The following is a 24307-nucleotide window of genomic DNA, read 5'->3' as shown; positions in this document are numbered from 1 at the left end:
ACCCCGGCTGAGCGCAGCCGCAGGGGGATGCGGGACACGGTGTGGGGGTGGAGAGGGGAGTTTGCTTTTCCCTCCTTTCGAGCTCTTGGCACGAGCGGTGGGAAGCTGGGGAGCATTCCCCTCGCTGCGCGCTGTCCTCCCCGTGGAGTCGGAGCCTCGTCTCCGGGGGATTCGCTTCCACCCACCTAGAACTGCCTGTCTCCATCCCCGCACTCCCGTCCCGTGCTTTGCCTGCGACACTGGCAGTCCTGCCGCGCCGGGGGATGGCTGTGCTCGCTGGGATCCCGGCTTCGCATGCATCCTTCCCAGAGCCAGCCGGGCTCCTTATGCCTCCCTCAGCCTCTCTGTTGGCCTCGTGGAGATTTGGACCGTGTAAGCGAAGTACCTCTAAGTACCAGAGCCTGGTACCTCTGCCATCCGGAGGTCTTTGAAAACATTGAATAACTGAGGTCTGAAGGAACCTCTGGAGATCGCCTGGTCCACACTGCTGTCTCAAAGCAAAGTTGAATTTGATCGGGCTACTGATGTTGAGTTTTGAGTGTTGCCAGGGTGTAGAGAACACAGCTTCCATGGACACTCGCTCTCGTGCTTCAGCTCCTCGGGATTTTTTTTCCTCTAATAACTATTCAATTTCCCTTGTTGCAACCTGTGCCTGGTCTCTCTCAGGTTGTCACTGTGCGCGTCTGGGCAGCATCTGACCCAATTTTCTCTGTACCTTCCCATCAGGTTCCTGAGGATGGTAATAATGTTCCCCCTCAAACTTTTCTGCAGGTTAAACTGCCCCCATTATCTCATCCTCTCCTTGTACTTGATTACTCTTGCCCCAGCTGTGTTGGTGGCCCTGTGACAAACTTGCTACATCTCATGAGTATTTTTGGCATATGGGAGCAGTTGAAGCAGGATGCAGTGCCACCAGGGTGGTATCACACGTGCTGAATGGAGGGGAAAGGCCCCAATTTCAACCTCCACAGCCAAGCCGGAACTGGGAGTGGATGGCTTGCAAGGTCACTCCACCACATAGTGGTGTTCTCTCCTCTGGTTTCAGAGCTGTCGGCAGTGGCTGCCTTGAGCTCCTGGCAGTCCCTGCCCTGCTCCAAATATTGTGTGGCATCTCTCTCTGACTCCTGGGGCTTCAGGCTGTTGTTACTGCAATGTAGATGAGAGCCAAGGGGAAGTTCTCCAAGTGTGAATAACCTTTGGCAGTGTGGACACATGGGGAGAGGCAAAGTGGGATGGGCAGGAAGAGCTGGAGGAGGCCAGCAGGCCTGCCAGGATAACTGGAAATGCCCATTAGGTTGTTTGGTGTATGGATACTTCTCTCATCCTTGTGCTGCTGATGTAGGGACCCAGTTCCCTCTGGCTCAGGATGATGAATGCAGCACCCAGAGCTGTAGGGTAGTGAGGAGAGATTCCACAGACCTCTGAAATTGAAGGGGCTCCCACACACACCAGTGGGAGGCAGACTCGATGGGAAGTCATGCAGGATAATTAGCTGCATGCCACCGTATTCATGCCCACCTGAGCTTTGGAGCAGAGGATGGCATGAAGTTTCTTCACCTCCTCTGAGGGAATTACGAGGGAAGGCTGTGCTACGCTTCCTTTTGTCAAGAAGGAAATCCAAATACCCCCCAAATGCTTTCCAACAGCCATCATTGAGGAAATTTGCACCCTCTTCTATTCTGAGATTTACCCAGAGTGTCTGGGAAACCGGTCTAGAGGAAGATAAGGTAATCAGGAGGAATCTGCTCACTGGCAGCAGTGAGTCTCTGGAGAGCCTTGGCTTCAAGGAGAGGGGTCTCCTGAGGTGGACACCCTATGCTGGACTCCACCTGCAGCAACACTGGGAGGCATGGCCAGGGGAGGCAGGGGTCTGCAAAATGGAAAGAGAGCCTGTCTTGTCCCCAGGTGAGCCCTCAGGGGATTTGAAGCAACAGAAAGGTGAGCCTCCAAGCTCTGGCCTCTGATGGTATGTTAGTCCCGTGTTTTGCAAGCAGGCTCATTTCTGTACCTTATAATTGCTGTACAGAAGGGTGGAGTAATTGGCTCTAGAGCCGACAGAGACAAGTGCACAATACATGCATCCAGGCCATGGATGGGTAATTCTTTTAATTGGACTGATAAAGAGATTGGGGTTGATCAGATAAGAGGTGGTTAGGATTAAATTGCCGTTCTAAGTGCCCTGTTTCTTGTGCTATAAGTGAACTGCGCAGTTTACCCTTTCCAGGGATGAACTGGGGAAGGAGTGTAAGTGCTGGGGACAGTGCCTGTTTCTTGCTCGCCCCCGTGCCAGTGAGCTGGGATGCTGAAATGGATCTTGCCTGTGGGCTTCAGAGCTTCTGTAACAAATCCCACTTCGAAGGAAGTATGTGTAATAGCTGGTGCGATAGCATAAGCAGGGAGCATAGCCACCAGTGGTGCAGCTGGCAGATGGTAGTCCAGCAGAGAGCATGGGACTAAGTTTTTGTCTGGGACCCTTTGGCAGGTCTTGTGCTGAAGCCTGCACGTGAGCCTGGGGGTGCTTGCCACTGCCCCAGGAAAGGTCTGTGGGTGGCACAGCCTGTGGGTAAACGGCACTCAAGAAACTGAGCCGAGCACCCGCCTACGTCTTTCTGGGACGTCACTTGTCACTGTCTTTCTTGCAGCTTGATGCTTACACCCATGTGAAAGCTGAGAACGATGTGCCACTGGGATGGCGGCCCAGCCTTCCCCATCCCTGCTGTGTGGGGGGTGCCCTTGAACCTTGGGCCCACTTTCCCCTGTGCGGGTGCAGTAGAGGGGCTGTGCAGTGGGGTAAGCCCCAAGTGCCCTGGGGGAAGACCAGATGGTAGTGAGGAGCCTGAAGTTTGTGCTCTGCAGGCTGGCAGGCTGAGAGCAGTGCTTCCCTCGGGACAAGCTTTTTCACAAGGCACCTTGCTGCCAGCTAGCTGTTGAGCAATCATCTTCCTACTTCTCCTCTATGCATGTAGATTTTGTATGCCTCTAGCTCTGAAACCCTCCAGCCTCTGCTCCCCATCCTGCTCAGAGGTGATGGGTAGCTTTAGCTCGGCCTGTGGGGATCCCCAGCTGTCCCCTGCAATGACACTTGGGCTTGTTTGCAGGGCAGATGGGATGTGCCGAGAGAGTTGTTTCTGCTGCTGTGTTTGCTCTGTGATCTCTGCTCAGGGCCTGACCTCCTGTGGGGCTGCTCAGGGACTTTTTATCTTGATGGGAGAAAAATAAAGCACTGGGCACACTGAGCAGCCGTACCTGTTGGCAGCCAATGCAGCCTTGCAGCAGAGCCAGGCTGGGGCAGCTGCCAGCTCAGTGGGGCTGTGGGATAGGACGGGGAAGGATCAGAGCATGGGGGGTCTGACTGCTTCCAGAGGCTGAGGTCCTCCATGGTGTGGACCCTACCTGCTACCTGCCTTGTCTCTCCAGTCGCAGGCACTCTCTGGCAGCTCTCCTGTGCTCCCAAGATCAGAGCAGGGGCTGCCACAGTGACATGTACCTGCACCAGAGAAGGTGTCAGGACCTTTAATTATAGCATCATAGAGTGGTTTAGGTTGGAAGATCATCCAGTTCCAATCCCCCCACCATGGGCAGGGACACGTTCCACTAATCTTCTTAAGAGCTGGAGCATCCTTTCCAGGAAACCCTGTAATCTCTTCAAGGGGCTGAAAGGAGGGAGGATGACAGACCTGCAAGCGGGGAGAGTTTGAGAGCTGTTTGATTGTGTGAGTCCTCTTGGGGACTAAGGAGATGCTCGTAAGGGGAGACGAGCCCTCTGCAATGGGGGCAATGCTCTCACGAAAGGCAACCTGAGCTCTGGCAGGTGGTGGGAGACACAGTGTAGGATTTCCTTCACTCATCATTGTGCAGTGCCTGGGGAGCAGACAGTCTCCCCAGAGACTTGGCAAAGCCTCTAAATTTAACTTGCAGCTCTGCTCTTGGTGAAGCTGTTTTCTTTTTCCCAGGTGACTCTGTGAGCTGAATGTCCTGAGTTATCTCTCAGCCATGCATTCGCTTGCTTGCTGGTTATTTTAAACCAGTGCTGACTTTGAGATACTGAGTTCAAGAGTAGAGTGAGGGCTGTAGGCTGACTCGTTGACTCTTGGGTCCACAAACAATCTTTTTTGGGAGAGATGGGGGACTGGCAGTAGGTGAATGGCTCCTGCTGGAGACTTTTGGAGGTAGGGAGTCTGGTGGAGATCTGACTTGGGAACACGGGCTAGATGTGGAAATAGGGGAAACCTGTTCTGCTAGTTCCTGAGTTGGCACCAGGCTCTGGGGATAATAAGTGGCTCTGTCTTTGCAATCCTGAGTTCAAGAGCTTTCCCTGGGCCAGCTCTCCAGTAATACGAAAGTAATACTCAGTGTTTCTGTTGCAACTTGCAGACCCAGCAGCAGCTGCAGTCTGTCTTTGGGAGCTGGGAGGCTTTCTCCTTCTCCCCATCAGGATGCCAGGTGGAGGGTGAAGCTCAGCCAAGGCAAGCAGTGAGGCTGCGCTGGCCAGGCCGGTGCCCAGCAGGGATGGAGTCCTGTCCACACTGGACATATGTGTTAGACCCAGTGCTGTTCTCTTCCTGCCTGCAGTTTAGGGGTTGATGCCTTAGGGTGCTAATTTTGTAGTTAACTGTGAGCTCTGCCCCCAGGGAAAGCTCTTCCTCATTGTGCCAGGATGAGGAGCTGAGAAGGTCTCCTTCCCACTCCATGCTGTCCCAGACAGTAGGACGTAATGGGCCTCTTTTCTCAGCCCTGCCTGCCCCGCAGGTTGTGCTGTCTGGGTTAGGCTGTCAGTTCCAGTTTCTACCTGTGACCATTGCTCTCATGCCCAGAAATAGCCCGGCTGAGCTTTGCCCATCTAACAGCTGTCAGCTCTTCCCAGTGGATCAGGGCCTGGGGAAATAAGCTGAGCATGCCCCATCTCAGAGAAGCCCTGCCCAGCTGTGAGAACTGGAGACCTGTCTCTGGGGGGCTGCAGGATGCTGCCCAAGCTGTGGGTGCAGGGTGGTAGATACATGGCACTGATGGGAAAGCCCCACTCTGGGAGCAGACAGAGGTCTGGCTGGAGGTAGTCCCACCCTTTGGCTGCTGCCCTGTCCTCCATGTGCCCTGTGTTGGTGGGAGATTCCTTTAGCGTGTCTCATGGGCTGTTGCTGCCCCCCTGGCATTACTGCAGGCTGCCAGATTGTGGCATGCTCTAGTCCCAGCCCCACGTGGGGGCACCCAGCCAGAGTGTGAAAATCCCACCCAGCACCAACAGTCAAGAGCTAAGTGTTTGCCCTTTCCCCAGCTCCACTCACCCTATCTCCCTTTCCCTGCTTGCCAGCAGCATCTCATTTCTTTTTGGGGCTGGAGCAACCTCAGCTCCAGCATGTGCTATGGCTTTGAAGAAAGTCATGTGTCCCAGCTGGCTGGCCCAGGAAGTCAGGGCAATTAACATAGAGCCTTCTTGCAAAAGGTTTTCCCCTTGTTTTGGTGCAGCTTGGCTTCCACAGGAAACGTGTGTGCAGAACAGCCTGTCCCTCGCTTGCTGTTGTCAGCCCAGGTGTGGATCCAGAGCCAGAGAGGAGGGGGACTCCTTGCTGCCTGCTCCCCCTGGCTGTGGAGAGTCCCACTTCCACTCTAGGGCAGGACTCCCCAACGGGACAAGGATGGAGAATCATGGGGCAGAAGTACCTAAGATGGCCTGGAGCCTCCTCCTGAGCTCCCAGCCTCTGGGCATGGCCTGTAGCCATCCAAGAGAGGAAGCAGGGGGCCATGCAGATGGCCACGTGCTGTCCCCTCTGTGTGAAAGTTCCCACTTGGACAGCTTACCTGTACATCGTCCTGCCTTGCCACCCTGGCTCTGGCCAGGAGCCTCTCAGATCCAGGGCTAAGCCTCTTACTGCCCAAGCTTGAGGTCACCACACAAGGGGACATGGTGTGGGGCACTCTGGCACCTGGCGCATGGCAGCTGCTGCTGCTGAAATGTGCCGGGGGGTGGGGTGGGTGTTTTCTGCAGAGATTTTGCACCCATATGAGGCTGGCAGATGGCAGGATTAAGAGACTACAGGGCTCCTGTCCTGTGAGAGCAGCCAAGATGCATGGAAGGAGGTATCCTGCTCCCCAGTACAGCTCCTGGCAGGGTTGCAGGTCGGCATGGGGCCAGGAAATGTTCGGGCAGAGGCTGCTGCTGAGGATCCCCCACCTGGGCTCGAAAAACGTTGCCCGCCCACAAGTTTTCTTGTTGTTTGAATGAGTGAGGTGAATGAAGCAGATGTCGTGGGGGTGAGTGTCAGAGGGGTCCCAAGAATGACACTTCCCATCTGCACTGGTCACCAAGAGCTTTGCTACCCATCCCCTGGCTGGTGGTAGTTGGGTGTCATAAGGGTTGGTGCCCATGCACAGGGGCCAGAGGGTTGGGAGCAGGTGAACTGCTCTGCCCAAACAATGCTCCTCCATGCAAGGCTTGGAGAGTGCCTTCATGATTTATTTGAAATTCAAATCCATGCCTGGACCCAGCGGTTGAGGTGAAGGAAGGCAGCCAGGAACCAGGCCAGCACAGGGAAGGAGGAAGGGAAGCAGGGCTCTCTCTCTGTGCCAGCCTGGCCCTGCTCCCTGAGTCGTGTGCCCTCTTGCAGATGGCTGGGTTGGGCTGGAGGTGACTCTGAACTGGGCTGGGTTACTATCCCAGACGAAGGAGAGTGGCGCTTGATGTTTGCTGACTGGCTCTTAAGGGAAAAACAGCACTGCTGACTCCAGCTTCACAGGCATGTTTCCTGCATTGACCTCCATGGCTGACAGCATGGGTGGTGGCACGGATGCCACTGGAGCCCCTGGGATCTGCAAGTGCCAAGGCAAGAGGAGAGCTTGTGTGGTGGAGAGATTGCACTGGGGCAGCAAAACTGGGGCGGGGGAGGATGGTGCTGTGTGCTGAGCAGCCAGGCATGTCCATGGCTTGCTGACCACTCTCTTTGTGTCCGTAGACTGCACCTGCCCAACAAAGGTGTCTTCCCTTGCCTCCAGGGCAGCCAGCCCAGCCGATGGGGACCCAGGAGGATAAAGCACCGGCCAGTAGTATATAAGTATGTGGTATTTTTATTGCTTTGCACAGGCTGTGCAGTCCCAGCAGCTGCTGCAACGTTTCTTTTCAACAGCTCTCCTCCCTCCCACCCACGTCTCACCCCACTTCACCCTCTTGTGTCTGTACTAACCAAGGCCACCGAAAGCTGGGCTGCTTGCCTCATGCCTGTGTCACTGACTTTGTTGTAGAGAGCAGTTTGCTGCTGGACTTTGATCGACTAACATGGCAGCTTCTGTTTTGCTGGAGTTTGGATTGAAGGTCAATTGAGCTCTTCTTCCTCTGTGTCCTAGCCATTGTGGGCATAAGAACCTAGATCTGGTGCATGCTGAGTGCTTGGAAGACCTAAGGTGACAGCACTGAGGGTGGTTTAGCCAAATAACTAAACTAAATAATAATAAATAATAAAATTTAGCTGAAGCAGTCTGAAGTTCAGTAAGGCTGTGACTGCCAGAAATGATGGAAAAACAGGGCCTGGGAAACAATCACCATTGCTGGGACGAAGTTGCTGTGTGGGAGCCAGTTCCTGGGCTAGCCAATACCTCATTCACAAGTGTTCCCGAGGAGTTATGGAGGCAGGGTATGGGATAAGTCCCAAGTTCCATTCCCAGGCTCCCTATGCCTTGGTCTTTGCAGAGCAGCACGTCAGCCTGGTCAGGATGTGGCTGCACATGTGTGAGTGCCGCAGTGGAAGACCCTTACTGCTCTTCCTGGCTTCTGCTATACAGTTTCTCTGCATGGCATCCTGGGCCTTTCTGAGTTTTCCACTCAGTCTCGTTTGTCTGATGTTGTAGACACCGAAGTCTTGTATCTCAGGGAGTCCTGTCGTTGGAGGTGTTGGAAGCAAGAGGCAGTGTGGCCAGTTAGTGATCTGCAAAGGGGAGGTGGATGGGTTTTGGAGAGGTCCAAAGAGCCGTGGGTTGAACACCAGAGGGCACGGTCGCTCTTCGTGCAGACCTTTGGTGCTCTGCTGTGCAACTCCAGCCCTTTTCCCTGCAGCTGACTTCAGCTGGGTGTTGTGACATGTCCCTTCTGCAGGGTTGCTGGCCTTGACTCATCGCTCCTGGTTTTTCTTTCCTCTCTTCTGCAAGGAAAGGATTTGCAAAGCATTCGCATAGAGCTTTTTTTATGCTGCTGTGGCTGAAGTGGCTGATGAGCTTGATGGCTTAAACTGGTCAGCTGCTGCTGTGGGCTGGCTGATGCTCGGAGACAAGCCTCCAGCCAAGGCAGCTGTCAGCCAGCTCCCCACTGCATGGGCCTGTGTGTCCTGGTAGCAGTCAGAGCCTCGTGATGGCACCCACTCAACTTCTGCACCTGGAGCCTGGGTCACTCTTCCCACACCACAGGTCTCTGGAGCACCCAGTGTCTCTCTGTGGGCATGGGAGGAGGAGCAGAGAAATTCGGGAAGCAGAGCAAGGCAGCCCTGTGTTACTGATCTGTGCCAAAGTGCTAGTCCATTCCAGGAAGGGGGACAGTGGTCTGCTCTCTACACAGGCATTGCTTCTTCCCCTCTCTGAAGGATGATGGGAGAAAAAAACCAATCAGTGATGCTGGCAGATGTGGGGACATTAAGATGAAAGAAGAAAAGGATAAGAGCAGATATGCTGAGGGCATTTAGAACAAAAAGGGTGGAGGAGAAAAAACCCCAACTTTTCCTCCTGCCCTCCCATTTGTTGCAGTGGGACAAGCTGACATTCACCAGAGCCAAAAAATTATAGATTTAGCATTGTTAAAAGGAGTTACTTGAATTTTGATGTGAGGTGCGGGACGTGCCACAAGGTGAAAAAGTGAAACCAAAGGTTAGACATTATATCAGTAACAGGGTCACAGTTAAACCAACAAATGCCACTCGTGTGGCAAGTCAGCATGTGCTTTGCTTAGTCACAGGGTCATGATGAAGGCTTGGGAGGTGTCTTTCCTGTCCCAGGCTTTGTGGTGTAGAGAGATCACTGGGGACTGGGTTTCTCAGGGATGCTGAACAGTTCTCCCCCTTGCAGACACCTGCAGGGGCTGCCACTTGCGGTGTGGTTTCAGGTGCGTGGGACCAGGATCTCCTCACATGGAAAGTCTTGCTCAGGGCTGCGTGGGCCTGGGGAGCTTCTTGGTCTGAAGCAGTGGTTTCTGCTTGAACACAGCAGACTGAAACCTATGACAGCAGCACAGGGAGCCAATGGTCTCCATCACAACCTATTCACCTGTCTGCATGTTAACAGGCTGAGGGCTTACTAAGTTGTGGGGGAAGGAGGAGAATGGCAGCAAGGTTTGCATGGCTGATCTTGAGGAGAGGGCTCTTAGGCTTCCTGCTCCCGCTGCCTCCAGGGACTTGGAGAATTAGTGATCTGGTCTCTTGGTGGTCAGATTGACTTGGAAGGGATTTTGGGGGCTACCATGGTCACCCCTTCAGGCTGTTTCCATTTGTAAGTCTAGGTCCTGCCAACCCAGGAGGGAAATAGGATTGTGGTGACTGTGAGGAGCAGCAAGTGGTATCAGCAGGAGTCTCTGCTATGCATAGATCATGGGGGACAGGGAGAACAGGGTGGGCATGGGGCACTTGAACCTTCTCTGGAAGTGTTCAAGGCCAGGTGAGCAACCTGGTCTAGTGGAAGGTGTCCCTGGCTATGGCAGTGGGGTTGCAACAAGATGCCCTTTAAAGTTTCTTGCAATCCAAATCATTCTGTGATTCTATGCTAAGCTTCCTTGGCTGGAGATGGGGCTGGGGAGGAACCGCACATATCTCTTACCAGGCTTCTTTGCTCTGAATGATTGACTAGTTGTAGCACATTTTTAATTTTCTCTTTGATAAAACATCCTGCCAGTCCCAGTAAGTGAGTCTTAACAATGATGGCCTTGGGCCTGTTCCTAGGGGCCCTTCTGCAGCTGGCAGCATGGCTGCCCTGAGGCTGCAACAATGCTGGGACCTGCTTGACTGCTAGTGGCAGCTGGCTCTTTCCCAGCAGTGGGAATTTCGAAGGATGTGTAGATACCATATGTAAGGAAGGGGGCAGAACCCTCCACCCTTCCTCAGCTGCCAGTTTTGAGGGGGGAGAGGACTGATGGGGGTGAGCACCTCCTGCCTGCCGTGGGTATCTCCAGCTCCCTTTCCTTGCTGGTGTTGTGAGAAAAGGGCTGAATGCAATCCTCAGCAGCTTTGGCAATGGCCAGGTTCGCTCATGTGTCCTTCCCACTGCTCTCTCCCACTGCTTCACAAAGACCACTTGCTCCTCCTGCCGTGATGGAGATGGCAGCAATGGTGGTAGGTCAGCCTTTGGGCCTGGCTACCGTCTGGTGAATGGTTTCCTGTGAACTGATTTCTAGACACCCATCGGGGCAGGCAGCTGGCCGCCTTCGCCACGCTGGCTGCAGCCTCTGCGACATTTTGTTATGGTTGTGTTACTGTAGTCCCGCTCCAGGCCCCGAGGAGCACTGGGCACGGTCCAAAGGCACGCACATTCCTACACACAGAGAAGAGCTCCCTGTCTAATTTTAGCCGTGACATGTAGGCAAGGGGAAGGGGCAGGCAGGAGGGGGCAGGGTGTGAAAGGAGGAGGTCTCAGCTGCAGCCACCCGCACTGACTCACTCACTACGGCCTTTGTGTGGCTATCGGCTCTCATCGCCCGGGTGAATGACCGAAATAACAATAGCTGGTGACGCATCCTGGAGTCAGCTGGCCTTTGGTGTGACCTTCCCTCCCCTCGCTGCAAAGACCAAAGCCGAGATTGGTTTTGTGGCCCGAAAAGGGAGATGGGTTGTGTTTGGCTGGGAGCAGATCCCTAGAGACAGCTGGGGGACCCGGATAGTAGTGAAGCATGACGGGGAAGTCCCCAGCCTGGCTATGAGAGGTCTCATGTGGGGTTTTCACGACGAGGGAACACAAAAAGCTCCTGAGACATCTGTGGAGCCTACCTGGACCAAAGACTAACTCAGAAGCAAGTTACCTCCTGTGCATGAAGACAGGCTCTCCGTGGCAGGCAGCTTGACTCTCATCAGCCATGCAAACCCCTTTATCCAGGTTCCAAGAAGGCAGGAGAGAATCGCTGCTTTGGTGGGTTCCTTCCCATGTCCTCCTGCTGCCACTGCCAGGGAAGCTGTGCCATCCCCGAGCTGCAGTTGAGCGCTCAGAGAGCAGCTGGCGCCGTGGGGACCCCTCTCTTTCTGGGCCCGCTGTGGTGCATGCGCCTGCGGCTGGGGGTGAGCCGGCCTCGGGGCTGCTCCGAGAGGAAGTGCAGTTGGTTATTTTAACGAGCGCTGTCAGGGTTTGCAGCGTGGGGAGGAGCGGAGGGAGAAGCCAAGCACTCTCTCCAAACTAGGACTTGGTAGGGGAGGGCTGGCCCGCTGCTGCGGCGCGGCCGCTGCCACCCACTCAGCACCTGCAAGGACCCCTGCGCTGCTCCGGATCAGGTCACGGGGGCTTTTTCCCACTACCTCCCCTTTCCTTATCCTGCTCTTCCCTCTCCCTCACGTTTGCTGCTTTTGTTTGTGCTGGGTGGGGGATGGGAGGGGACCTGGGGGGAGAGACAGCCCTTATTTTATAGGTGTGGCCTTTGGTTCCAGACCACTGTGAAAGGCAGGGGGAGCAGACCCCAGAGTCATCCCCAAGACCCTCAGCTTCACTTCTGCCGAGCACTGTTTGCTGCCAGAGCCTGGAGCAAGCTGGTCCACAGCAGTCCCCAGGGCTCAGGCGAGGGGTCTGCGAAACACAGCCACCGTGGCACTCAGTGGTGCCTGGCTGTTGTGCCGTGGGGTTTCCCTGCCAGTGGTGTATTTCCAGCCACCCATTCTGCTGCTTGCATCCTGCCAGTCCATGTGGCATGGGGGTGGCAGCAGAAAATCTGCAGGTAGCAGAGGACAGGGAACCAGCCTGTGCCTTGCTAGGACCTGCAGTCCTCAGTCACTTTGCTGTGGGATAGTTTAGGAAAGCAGGACAGATTTGCGGACTCCTGGTCTATCCTCTGGTGCTGGTGGCACTGTGATTCCCTGCTTATGCCAGGAACAGTGGGATGCCCTTCCTGATCCCTGCTGTGGGCTGGAGGGAGGCATGTGATTCCCATCTTTCCGATCAGTGCCTGTTGTGGAGTGCCTGAAGTTTTCTTGACTTTGCTTTGGGACGTGTAGAGACTTACTAGCCCTGGGAATCACTGGCTGTGTTCTCTATCTGCCACGCTGCAGCTTTGTTGTTACACAAGGTTCATCGCCTCCTCCCTGGGGCTGCTTCCCTGGGCAGACACTTTGTATTGCCTTGCCTGGGGCAGCACTGTGGCTGGTAATTATTTCTGCGCCGGGATTTTGTCCTTGTGTGCCAGGGGAAAACTCTGGGACTGCTCTGGGAGTTTCGATCAAACAGCTGGGCTATGGGACTGGCCACCCTTTAAATAATGCATCCCTCCTTGTGAGGAACAGAGCTGTGCTTACTGAAGGAGGGTGTGATAATGGGAATCTGCAAAAGATTCCATGGCCTGGGCACCTAAACCACCAGGACACCCTGCTGAGGCCCCTGCTGCTTTGCTTCATGCATGTCACTCTGGAAAGGAAGCTCAGAGAGAGAGAAGAAACTCTCCAAGTCCTTCCCAGCCTGCATCGCTGGTCCTGCTGATGGGACCAAAATAGAAACTGTGTGGCCAGCCTCTCCCCGACCCCTGCTCAGCCTCAGCCCCAGCTGATGGTGGTGGCTCACCCTCTGTGTTTCAGCCCTGGTTAATTCATGGCTCAAGGCTGTCAGTCTTGTTTGGCTCCTCAGCCAAATGCAGCAACAGATTGTTTACATCAGTGCTGTCAGGTTTCTTGATTGCCAGGAGGCAGATTATTTACTGTAGTGGCATATAAACTTCATAACATTATGATGGTGGAAAGTTGTCAAGGGATATGAATGCCCAGAGTCAGCCCAGAAGGCTCCAAGGAGATGGTTTGAGTTTAAATTAAGATACAGCACTGTCTTCCATGGATTTTGGGAAGGAAATCATATTGTTGTAATGGGAACATTACTCTGAATGTTAGGGCTGGCAAACTCTTCACTTTATGAAGCCTCTGTGGAGGATCTGAGCTACTCTGGCAGTTGTGCCTTAAAACAGATCTCATGTTTGCCCTGAGAAGGTGGTGAAAAGGAGATGGCACCACGGCATCGTGCAGAGCTTGAGGTGAGGCAGGATGGATCTGCCATGAGAATGGTGTTGGGAAAATGCTAGGAACTGTATAAAAAGTCTCAGTCCCTTCTGCTCCCAGCCGCTGTTCTTCCCAGAAAACCAAATGTGAGCATTTTCTTGTGAAGGGCCAGGCATTAAGGTGGCATGGCTTTTGCCTTGCTTTGATTGAGGCATGGCCAGGCAGTGTCCTTCCACCTGGCTTTGCCACTTGGAGAAGCCTACTATGACAAACTGACAAACTGTGGTGTTTCATTTCTTTGCCTTGCTACAGTCCTCCCCCAAGGCAGCTGCTGGTCCCTGGTGCTGGATCCGTCACCCTGACTTGCTCGTTCAAAGAACGATACAGCTTAGAGGCTGTATCTCCTCCCTGTGGTGCCCCCAGCTCCTGACCAGCTATGAGTTGTGCTCTTGCTCAGCCAGGTACAAGACGGGTGCAGAGAGGCTACACTGATGCAGCTGCATGTCCCTTGTGAAGCAGTGCTGTCCTGGGACCTCCGGGTTGGCCAGCTGGAGTGCCCAGTGACACTGACAGTCTTCTGAGCAAGTTGGCAAATTTGCTTAGATATTGCCAGGGGCACCTTGCTCTCTTGTCCATGACTAGTAGCCCTGGCAGGAGCTTCTATGCAGCACGTGCAGGGACCTCAGGGACCACAGGGCTGGGAGGAGGTCCTCTGCAGCTGCATGCATCTGACGACCAGCTGGTTTCTAAGCACTTGCCTTGCTTTCTCAGGAGCAGAGAGGTCTGAATTCATCTTGATCAGCCCCAGGGTTCACTGAGAGATAAGTGGAGACGTGTTACCCTCTGAGTGCCCTGCTAGGATCAGAAACTGGCTTCCGCAGCCTAGAGGGGCAACCTTATGCCCCTCCTCTGCCGGGTGACAGTGCAACTGAGGATGTCCTTGGCCATGATTTACCCTGGGAATACCATGCTCCTGCAGCTCAGAAGCCTGGAAGTGGCCCATATAGGTGGTGGCACTTGTTGCAGTAGGTCAAATGTATGAACCCTCAAGTAGGTGAGCACAGCCCATAGCTCACCCCTCATGATGCTTTGAAAGGCTCGTGGTTTGGATGGAGCCTCCCTGCCCCTGTGCTGGGGGGAGCCCCATCTCCTTGCTCATACTGGACCCAGCGTGGGGGAGCTCCTGACTCTGTTTTATTTGCGTGATGGTAGGAGAGATGGCAGCTGGAATGGAAATTCTGAGTAGAAACAAACTGTGCAGTTTGGGAACTTGCTGATCACTGCACACCTCACTGCAACCAAAGCCTGAGGGCTGCACCACATCTTAACCAGCATTTTCCCTTCCCCATCTGGCATGGGGGCACCTTCCTCAGCAGACCTCATCTGTGCAGGTTGCTCTTTGTGTAACATCAGAGAGGCCTGGCTGGGGAGCCCCAGGGAGAGGAGAGGTCAGTGATGATATGCATGGGAAGCAGGACGGGAGAGCGGGGACAGGATCTCAGCAGGGGTGGTGTGAGGACAGCAGTGTACATGGGAAGATTGAATATCAGAACACTGAAAGGGGGGTGTGGGGTGTGCAAGCTTGTGATGGAAACAGGGGCTGAAGGCAACCAGTGGTGTGCCAACGGGGTGGGAATGAGCAGCAGCTCTCTGGATGGGCTCCTGGGCTCTTGTCCCTCAGTCCCTCCAGTGCCCTGGCAGGGAGGAGACAGGGATGCAGAAGCCCAGAAGATCTTGCTGTCACACAGGAGGGGCTATTAATAACACTTACACTTTCCTTGTGGTTGATCTGTACAAGTCAAGTGTCCTTTCCAGGGGAAGACAGCTTGTAAACTGAAATGGGCTCCTGCTCACGCTGCCAGCTCTAGTGCCACAGCAGCTCCCCAGCACCCACAGCTAGCCAGGATGTAGGAATCCAGCCAGCTGCCATCAGGACAGGTGCTCGTCACGGAACAGGGCAAAGCTCTCAGACTCATTTCCCTTGTAGTCCCGTGGTTGGAAAAAATGCTTTCCCATCGACTAATTGGAGGTTTGCTGAAAGGTCAGGAGGAGCTGATGGTATTATTATGTGCAGACTTCTCTGTGGCTCAAGGCTTGTGCATTTGCTGCCAGCAGCGTCCTGCAGTAGGGTCCTCTTGCCTCCTTTGGTGCCCGGAGAGGGGTGCCAGATTTGTCACAGTATTAAGGTAACCTGAGATCTCTCTTGCTTCTGGGCACTGGCAGGAATAGACCAGGCTGCTGGAGGGACTAAGGGAATAGCAATGCAGAGGAAGGGCCAAGAGGGTGTATGGCACAGGATCCCTCTGCCCATCACAGAGGGCCTGTTAAGTATGGTACATGAGCGTTTGCTCAAGGCTAGTGAAGCAAAGCAGAATAGTGGAGCTGAATATTCAGATCCCCTTCCTGATGTGGGCAGAGGTTACGTCATGGAGGACACTGCATGTTTAGCCCTAAGAGTCAGCCTGTCTGGTTTTGGAACTACCACCACCAAATGAGGGATAGCTTCTGGATATCTGGAGAGATGTCTCTGTATCAGCTGATCCACAGGCTCTGTGGCTCACTGCAGCTACAAGATGCAAGTTTTTCCTCTTCAATCCCTGCTGTACTTTCCAAGGGTGTTTAGATCTTGCTGGGACATGTTCCTGCTTCAGCAGCATCCCTGCCCACTGAGGCCAGGCAGGGTGTGTAGGATGCTTTAAGGAGCCTGATAATAAAAAACACCCCTCCTTTCAAGAGCTCTGATTGCAGATCATGGGCAGACCAGAGCTGCTGTCTCCTTCCTTATTCACAGAAGGAGATTGAAATGATAGTGTGTATCTGCTCATAAGTAGAGTTGATATCCCAGTGCATGCAGCAGTACTTCCTTTCCTTTGCACCCTGCAAATGCCAGGCTGCCTCTATTCAGCCTCCTTACCTAACTGAGCCAAGCAATGCGGCCTGCAGAGCAGCCACAGGTGCTGGCTCCTCTCCATCTTTTCTCAGTGACGAACAATGGAGATCCCAGAAGCGTGATGGTGTTAGGCCAGGGGCTTCCAGAGCTTAGCTCCTTTCGAGCTCCTCTCTGCCTCATGCATGGTTCCCCAGCTGCTCTGCACACAGCTCTGCTAATGCATATCAACCATGGGCAGCCCCGGCAGTTCGTCCATCTGCTCCACCAGCAGCAGCTCTCAACACCTGTGATACACCATTTGGAGCTCAGGTTGGAAGTGAGATGCAAGAGGTGGGGATATGTTCACCCAACGTATCTGAGCTGCCACATGCCGCTGTCATGGGCTGTCAGATGGCAGTCTTGTAATAACCTTCACCACTGGTGGTCAGAGCTTGCTTCCATGTGCCATTTACAGACAGCCCTGAAGATGAAGAGGTCCACAGTCAGCTAGAGCTCAAACATAAATGTCAAGCCAAGGTTGTTCTAGCAGGTTTCCTCACGAGACTGGTGCAAAAAGGAAGGAAGCTGTGTTGAGAGATCTTCCTGCCCACAGCAGCAACACAGTGAGTGGTACAGCAGCTTTGTGCTGGTGGGATATCTGGGGCAGGAGGGAACAGCCATTCAGCTCATTTGAGGTGCCTTTGGTCAGTATAGCTCCCCCAGCAGCTAAAGCTGGTCAAAAAGGGTCTGTTGCAGTGTGCCACATCCCGTGTTCTTGCTTGTGTTTTTTAATATGTTTTATTTGTTTGGACAGTTTTTAATGCCTGTTGGTGATGATGCTCATTGACAGCCATCTGAGCAGGATCCAGGGTGTGCCAGGTGGCCACGAAGGCCAGCAGCATCCTGGCCTTCAGTACCAGTGTGGCCAGCAGGACTAGAAAGTGACTGTTACCCTGTACTCGGCACTGGTGAGGCCACACCTCAAGTGCTGTGTCCAGCTTTGGGCCCTTCTGTCGCTGAGGTGCTGGAAGGGCATTGAGGTGCTGGAGCCCGTCCAGAGGACAGTACAGCTGGTGAAGGGTCTATAGAACAAATCTTAGGAGGAGTGGCTGAGGAAGCTGGGGAGCCTGGAGAAAAGGAGGCTCATGGGAGACTTTATTGAGCTCTACAAGTACCTGAGAGGAGGCTGTAGCAAGGTGTGGGGTCAGTCTCTTCTCCCAGAAAACAAGTGATAGGACAAGAGGAAACGGCCTCCAATTGTGCAGGGGAAGTTTAGATTCTCTTCTATGCAGTTTACTGTGCATCATCCTGCAGATAAGGGGGAAAGGGGACACGAATGGAGCACTGCAGTGTTGGGAACAGGCTGGAGGCCAGGGTCATCAGCAAAATACTGATGCCCTCTGCAAAGCTGCATGGGCCTTGGTGGATTGAACCTTCTGGTGACCAAGTACCTGCCTGCATTGCTTGCAGTGGTAGGACTTGAGAAATACTTCTGAGGAGGTGAGGCTTTGGTTTTGCTTTCAGTTCAGCCAGGCTTTAGCTGCCCTGATGCTGCTCTCTGGAGGCCATTGCCTTCCGTCCTTCCTTCCATCCCCTACCTTACTGAGTACAGGCATGGCGATAAGACTATAGAAACTGAAGAGCTGGCTCCCTTGTCTGCAAGGCTGGAAGAGACCAAACCAAGCCTTGTCTTTTCCAAAAATACAGACTCACCTTTGTACTCACCTATTAAAAAAGGGTACAGCCCAATGGATTGCTTGTGCTACAAGCACTATCAAAAACTCCAGTTTGTCCAGAAAATAAAACCTATGTCCCATCTTACGTGCATTTCCCGAATAAAAGGGGAAGAAGCTTCTGATAGATTTGCCTGTTTGTGTGGACCTTGGGTCATTGGAAGTTTGGGCCAGAGTGATCTCCTGAAGGTTGTCTGTTATTACTGACCTGCAAGAATGTAAAAGAGCATGGGAAGGGAGGAAGACAGAAGAAGGGGAGCAGATGTCAGTTTTAGTGGTGAGCAGCATGCCCATGCCCTTGTGGTGGGTAGGGGAGATGCCTTGCACAGCATGGAAATCATTGAGAGTGGTGGTGGCTTGTGTGTGCTTGCAGGCTGCCATGATCCAGAGTCCCCTGCCTTGGGACCAGTTGAGAAGAAGTTTGCTTCTACCAAACTGTGTGTTTTGGTGGTTTTTTTTAAGTTGGCCTTGAATAAATCCTCTGTAGCCACTGAAGAGAGGTGGCAGATGGAGGGTGGGAAATGAAGCACTGTCTCTGGAGGAGGGGAGCACTGGAGCTAGCCAGACTCAGCTCCTTCCACTCAGGCCTTTGTGTGCTGAGCCGCTGCCACTGAAAGTGTTGCAGCACCTTCCACCTGTGGCCCATGGCTTTCCACAGACTGCTGCAATGTCCAGGCAGCCTGTCAAGCTTTGTGGGCTGGGCAGGGAAAGCATGAGAGCCTCTGTAAAGCTCTTTCTCCCATGAGAGGGCAGTTTTGCTTAGGACAGATGGGATGGTTTTCCTAGCTCCAGCTCCAGCCTCTTCCAGCTCTCCCAGACTGCTTCTACCAAATTTTCCTGCCCTGGTTTTACTTGCCTGGTTCATTTTCTTCTGTGGGATTTGCAAGGGCTTAATTTCAACTTGCTACAAATTCGGTGGGACTGGTGCTTAGCCAGAGTGGTTCCTGTGGGGAAACCAGGTGGATCAGCATCAGGAGAGTGGGGGGTAGTTGAGGTACCAGGGCTGATTGGCACCTCAGGGTGCACAGGGGCTCTGCTGATCCCACAGTGGAGAGCAAGGAACGCAGAGGGTCCTGGCCAGGTGGTGACACCAGCCCTACTATTGCTGAGCTGTGATACTCGTGGAGCAGTAGAGCTGTGGGGAGCAAGCCCCTGCCACATGCCTCAGGTAGCATTGCCATGTCTCCCACTACCTGCTTCAGCCCTCTGTCCCCTGCTTCTCCCTGTCCCCTTGCCCTTACAGCCACGGTGTGGCCTGGACTAATAGGGGAGCCTACTTAATTCCTGGTTTCTGTGTTAACAGCCACCATCCGGATACAATGGAAACCTTTTTTAGGCGGCACTTTGGGCGGAAGGGGCTGCGGCGCACCAGCGTGGTGGCTGTGCCCACGGGCAAGGCCAGGCGTCGCTCCCAGGTGGGGCTGCCCTCCACCTCACTGGCCCAGTGCCGCCGTGGCTCAGGCACCCCAGCAGCATCCGTCTCCTGCCTGGGCCTGGTCCGGCGTCCCGGCACCCGTCGCCGCTCCAGCACCACGCCACCCTGCCTCAGCCCCAGGTTCGCCGTGCAGACGAAGCACGGGGGCCAGGCACAAGCCATTGATGCCAAGCTGCTGGATCCCACTGTCCTGCTGGCCAGCCTCGTTCCCACGGGAGAGATGGGGGACAGGGCTCAGTGCAGCGACAGCTCCAGATCTGAGTCTCCAGAGGACAGTGGTGCAGCAGCAGGAGCTGAGCAGGGCCAGCGTTGTGCTGAGGAGTGCCAGGCCGCTACCGCCGCCTCAGCCAGCGCCGGCGCTCCAGCGATGCCCCTCAACCTGGGCTGCTCCCTCCTGGACACCCACGGCTGCTGGCCCAGTGCTGTGCAGGAGTGGCTGGAACCAGGTGCCCCTCTGCCACCCTCGTCAAGGGTTTGGGACCAGAGCCCACCTGCCGCACCACCCCGGACAGCTGGAGCCCCCGGCTGCTGTATGTATGGCAGCAGTGTGCAAGCAGGCAATGCCATGGGGAGGGGAGAGGTGGGGTGCAGACCCAGGTTTGGTGGGGAAGGAGGGAAGAGACAGTGCCATTGGCCCTGGCCGCCGTCAGTGTCTTGCAGTGCTGCTGGCGTACCTTGAGCATCTTCCACTCAGGCCAGCACTGCCACTGATGCTCTTGGTGCAGCCCCTGGGGCTTGTGGGCGTCCTCTCCTGCCAGGCTGGGGCCAGAGGAAGGTGGTAGGCCTGGTTGCTGGCTGGAGATGCACACTTCTGCTGGCTGGATTTCCCGCTCCTTTCCTCCACCTTGGCACATCTGGGAGAAGCTCACTAGCCCCAAACAAACAGCTGCTTTTATTCTGGCTGGTTGTACTGGTTCCTGAAAACAGGCCAGGCTCTGAGGTGCCTTGGTGTGGGAGAGATGCAGGGAGACTGTGGGACAGGAGCACTGGATTGACCCTGCAAAGGCAGTTCCACCACCACAGCTCTGTGGATACTCCCAAGGTGATTTACAATGGAACTGTCATCCCTGAGGGCATTAACCCAGCAGACCCAGGCTATGCCTTTTGTTGGGTACAGGGTATCTGGCTGAGCTGTCAGCAACATGGCCAGTACCTCTTCATCCCACAGGACTATCTCACAGGACCAGGTCCTTCTCAGCCAGCTGGGTTGGAAATTCACCTCATTTCCAGCCGCTTGGTCCTGAGGAGGCTTTTCTGCTCCAGCTTCATGTTGCATCTCAGAAGCAGCTTGTGCTTTGGATATATATTTAATAGCCAGCCCTCCTGTGTCTTCCAGGAAAGCTATTGCCAAATCCAGTCTCCAGCACATGGTAGCCCAGCCAAACCCGGCACTAGCCCTGAGGAGCGACTCGGAGAGGCAGATACGCAGCACTGTGGATTGGAGCGTAAGTTGTAGTGTGTTTTGCTGGGCATTGCATGGAATGGGCTCTTGGCCAAGAAGCAGCAGGCTCTTCCCGGGTTGAGGCTTCCCAGGTGACTGACTTTGACACATTTATGGCCTCTGCCATTGCCACCAGCTGGTGCCAGCATCTGTGCTGCTGGCACCACTACTTGATGCTGCGAGAGGCTGTGGAGGCACAGGTGGTTCCTGGAGGGATGGCATAACTACTCCACTGCCAGCTTTTCTGCTTCTGACAGCCAAGATCTTGTGGCTGGGCCCAAGCAACAGGAGCAAGCCCCTGCTCCTTCACAGGCAAAGCCCCGCAGGTTTTAAGCTGCACCCTCAGGCTATAGCACAGAAGCATGTTCAGGAGAGTTCCCTGCACTGAATCTGCCCTGATGCCTCCTCCCGGGGTGATGAAAGCAGCTCTCCTGTGCAGGACACTGCAAGTGGTTTGTAGGTCTTGGAGTTGGTTTCCTGGGGCCCTCTTGTTTACAACAGGTGGGCCATGGCAGCAGCTTTGTGAGGTTTCCTCTGTCGAGATGTCCCTGGTTCTTGTGTGCATCTTGTCTCCTGGCCTCCACCTAGCTCCAACCTCCCACCCCCAGCATCGTCCAGTATCTTGTCCCTTGCACAAAGCATTTTAGGGGCTCAGATGCCTCTCTGAGGATGCTCTCAGAGCATGTGTTGTCTTGTGTCTTTCAGGAGGCTGCGGTCTATGGGGAGCACATCTGGTTTGAGACCAATGTCTCTGGGGACTTCTGCTACGTTGGGGACCAGAACTGCATGGCGAAGCTGCTGGTGAGTCACCTGGGACCACCTGCCTCACCAGCAAAGGCCACAAACCCGGCTGTGTTGTCACCTTATGGGGAGACCACAGAGGCCACACTGCTGCTGCTGCTGCTGGGGGACATGCAGGGGTCTGGGGAGCTGCTGAGGCAGGGACTGTGTCCCTCCTGCCTCTGCATACCAGAGGGCCAAGTCCCCAGTTTCTGCCAATGCTGGTTGTCAGTTTGCAATGGGAACCTGATGCAGGGCTGCCACTTGTCTGGAGGGTTCCAGAGGGAGGGTGTTGGGACTCCACACCCTTAGAAGGACAGCCTTAATCCAAGACCTTTCAATAGAGGAGAAAAGTGAGCTCTGGAGACCCAGGCCTGTTGCCTCCTGCCCCTGCAGTCTTCCCTCCCAGTTTGCAGGCTCAGTCCTGCTTGTGGTGCAGGACACATAGCACTGATGCCACCCTGTGCCTGCCACCTTGCAGGTGTCTGCCACTGATGCCACCCTGCAGGTGCCTCCCAGACCAGCTTCCATGGTGCTCTCAGGCAGTATCAGAAGAGGACAAGGGCTGCAGGACAGGACAGTAGGGAAAATAACCTCCCTGCTATGTCCCAGGCTTGAGAACATCTGCTATAGGCACATGCTTACATCCCTTCGCTAGACAAGAAGTCTAGGTTGTATCTAACTTTAATATAGGGCTTGTTCTGTATCCCAATGCATATGAAGGAGGTATGATGGGAGGCTGAGTTTGCCAGGCTCTGAACACTCCATATATTCATTCACGTATTTTTTTTTCCTCCCCTTTTCTTATCGTTCAGCAAAAACCTCTCTCCAGGCGTAAGTGTGCAGCCTGCAAGATCGTAGTGCATACACCCTGCATTGAACAGCTGGAGAAAGTGAGTAGAGCCTGTTAAGCCCTCCCTGCAGCTTGCAAAACTGTAACAGCCTTTTCTTGGGCAGTGAAACACAAGAAAATTGGGGAACTACAATGTGTAATTGCAAAGAGGGGTCTTCTGAGGAGACAGTACCAAAATGAGGATCTAGTGACATGATTGGGAGCCCAGGCCCCATTTTGTTAAGTAACCGAGATGTGAGGGTTTTGTGGCAAGTACCAAACAATTCCAGAGGTTCTGGGCCTTGCTGTAGTACAGTAAATTCCAGTAGGTTTCCTTCAGGTACAATGGTTTTACTGATTCCTCTCATGTGTGTTCAACCTACAGATAAATTTCCGCTGCAAACCTTCCTTCAGGGAATCAGGATCCCGGAACATACGGGAGGTGAGAAATGTGCCTTGGACACTGCCCACATCTGCCTCTCCTGTTTCCAGTTTGATGGGAAAGACACCAGATGCTGCCAGTGTGTTGCCCATCCGAGTGGAGGCATCATGTTCCTTCCTGCTCCAAGGGGGTGGTGCCGTAAAAGGGATGTTTCTTTGCAAGGCAGCAGCACTGGGTGTGAAGAGCGAGGAGTTTGCAGGCAGCAAATGCAGAGCAGCCGGTGGTTTGCATGTTCTGAATCTCCTGAATCTGCCTGGGGGGAACCTACAGATGGTGTTTTCTGGGAGAAACTTTGCCCGTTGTGTTGGTCCCCAGGCACACAGATGAGCTGTGGCAAACAGCAGGTCCCCAAGTCTCCTGCAATTTGGAAGGAAGCAGTATGGGCTCACTTCTGGCTTTATCACTCAGCACTGACCTGGGTGCCACAGGTAGAAGTGGAAGTTGCCCACAGTAGTGCTATCAGACACCTTCAGCCCATGTTGTAGTATACTGGGCATAAGCAGTGGCCTGGAATCTGTCTGCTGACCTGCACTGGTGGAAGCAGCTGTCAGCCTTCATGCTTCACCCTCCAGCCTGGGGAGCCAGTGGAGCCTGTGCAGTGCTCTGGAGTGGGTGTGGGTGGCTCGGTCACGCGCCATTTCGGTAACAGAGCTGCCCCCACGCTGTGTTTGTGCTGGCACAGCAGACTTAGTTGGGGAAGGGTATTCAAACACAGGGTTGCCTGCTTTGAAATGCTAGCAGGACCTCATAAAGGGAAGCTTTCAGCATCACTTTAAACCTTCCTTTTTGCTTTGTTTTTCTTGCTGTGCCTCCTTCCCATATCACTCTTAGCCTAGCTCCCTTATTTGTGTTTCACTTACCCTTTGGGCTCTGCTGACAGCTTGCTGCCTCTGCTCCATCTTCTGTCTCTATTTTTCTTCTCTCCAGCCTCTACAATTTTTTTCTCCCTCCCCTTTCTTGGTTTTTCTTTTTTCTCACAAATTCTGCTTCTCCGTCCTGTCTTTCTAACGCTTCTCAGTTCCTCCAAGGCATCTTCCTTCCTGTTTCCCTAAAAAAAGGTGCTCTTCTGGCCTTTGTGGTGCCAGGTATCCCCTTCAGGGTCAGCCCTTTCCCTAGATGTGCCTGCTTGGACCCAGAGCTGAGCTCTAGGCATAGCCCTCCTTCTGCTCCTACTGGATTAATGTCCACTAAAGCCAAGAAGACTCTTTGTCCTCTCCCGTGTGCTGCCCAGGGCAGGCAACACTGGAGCTCTGACCCAAACCTCCTCCCAAAGTTTCTGCCTTTCATCATCATGATCCCAAAAGCTGTCAGGAGCAGGATGTTGGGTCCTGCCATGCCAACCTGTGAACTTGCACTCCCTTTTCTCTTTTTGCTACTCTCTCTGCAGTGCATTTCCCAATACAGGGCTGGAAGAGTAGGATGGGATTTAGGACATGTGGTGCTTCATTACAAAACTTCTGACTCCCTCACAATCACTTCTGCAAGTCCCAGCCCTCAACCCACCGTGAGCCTGCAGGCAGAGCAGAGGTGCTGGTGAGCAGCCTTGCTGCCCACGCTGGGACTGAGGCGGGCTCAGGGTTGGGCTGGGGAAAGAGCAGGGGGGAGGGGGGGTGGGGGGGTTTGGGGGGGCGCCTCT

At 54.2% G+C, this 24307-nt stretch overlaps 1 protein-coding gene across 8 annotated transcripts in view; it reads left to right on the top strand.

The window, feature by feature from the left end:
- DGKZ (diacylglycerol kinase zeta) overlaps positions 1-24307 on the top strand; it is a 55205-nt gene that overhangs the window by 8891 nt on the left and 22007 nt on the right. For 4 of the 8 annotated variants that reach the window (XM_017741892.1, XM_017741885.1, XM_017741888.1 and 1 more), the window contains exons 2-5: positions 20513-20621; positions 21323-21418; positions 22213-22290; positions 22615-22671. In XM_017741892.1, the coding sequence (XP_017597381.1) occupies positions 20513-20621; positions 21323-21418; positions 22213-22290; positions 22615-22671 (340 nt within the window). Of the gene's footprint in view, positions 1-6947; positions 7047-11017; positions 11086-11353; positions 11442-16646; positions 18910-19044; positions 19297-20512; positions 20622-21322; positions 21419-22212; positions 22291-22614; positions 22672-24307 lie in introns of those variants that run through there. The other 4 variants (XM_017741886.1, XM_017741887.1, XM_017741889.1 and 1 more) reach the window with 4 other exon arrangements.

Source organism: Corvus brachyrhynchos, unplaced genomic scaffold (genome assembly GCF_000691975.1).
Source record: "Corvus brachyrhynchos isolate BGI_N302 unplaced genomic scaffold, ASM69197v1 scaffold115, whole genome shotgun sequence".
Taxonomy (NCBI): domain Eukaryota; kingdom Metazoa; phylum Chordata; class Aves; order Passeriformes; family Corvidae; genus Corvus; species Corvus brachyrhynchos.
This window is presented reverse-complemented; position numbering and strand designations above follow the sequence as displayed.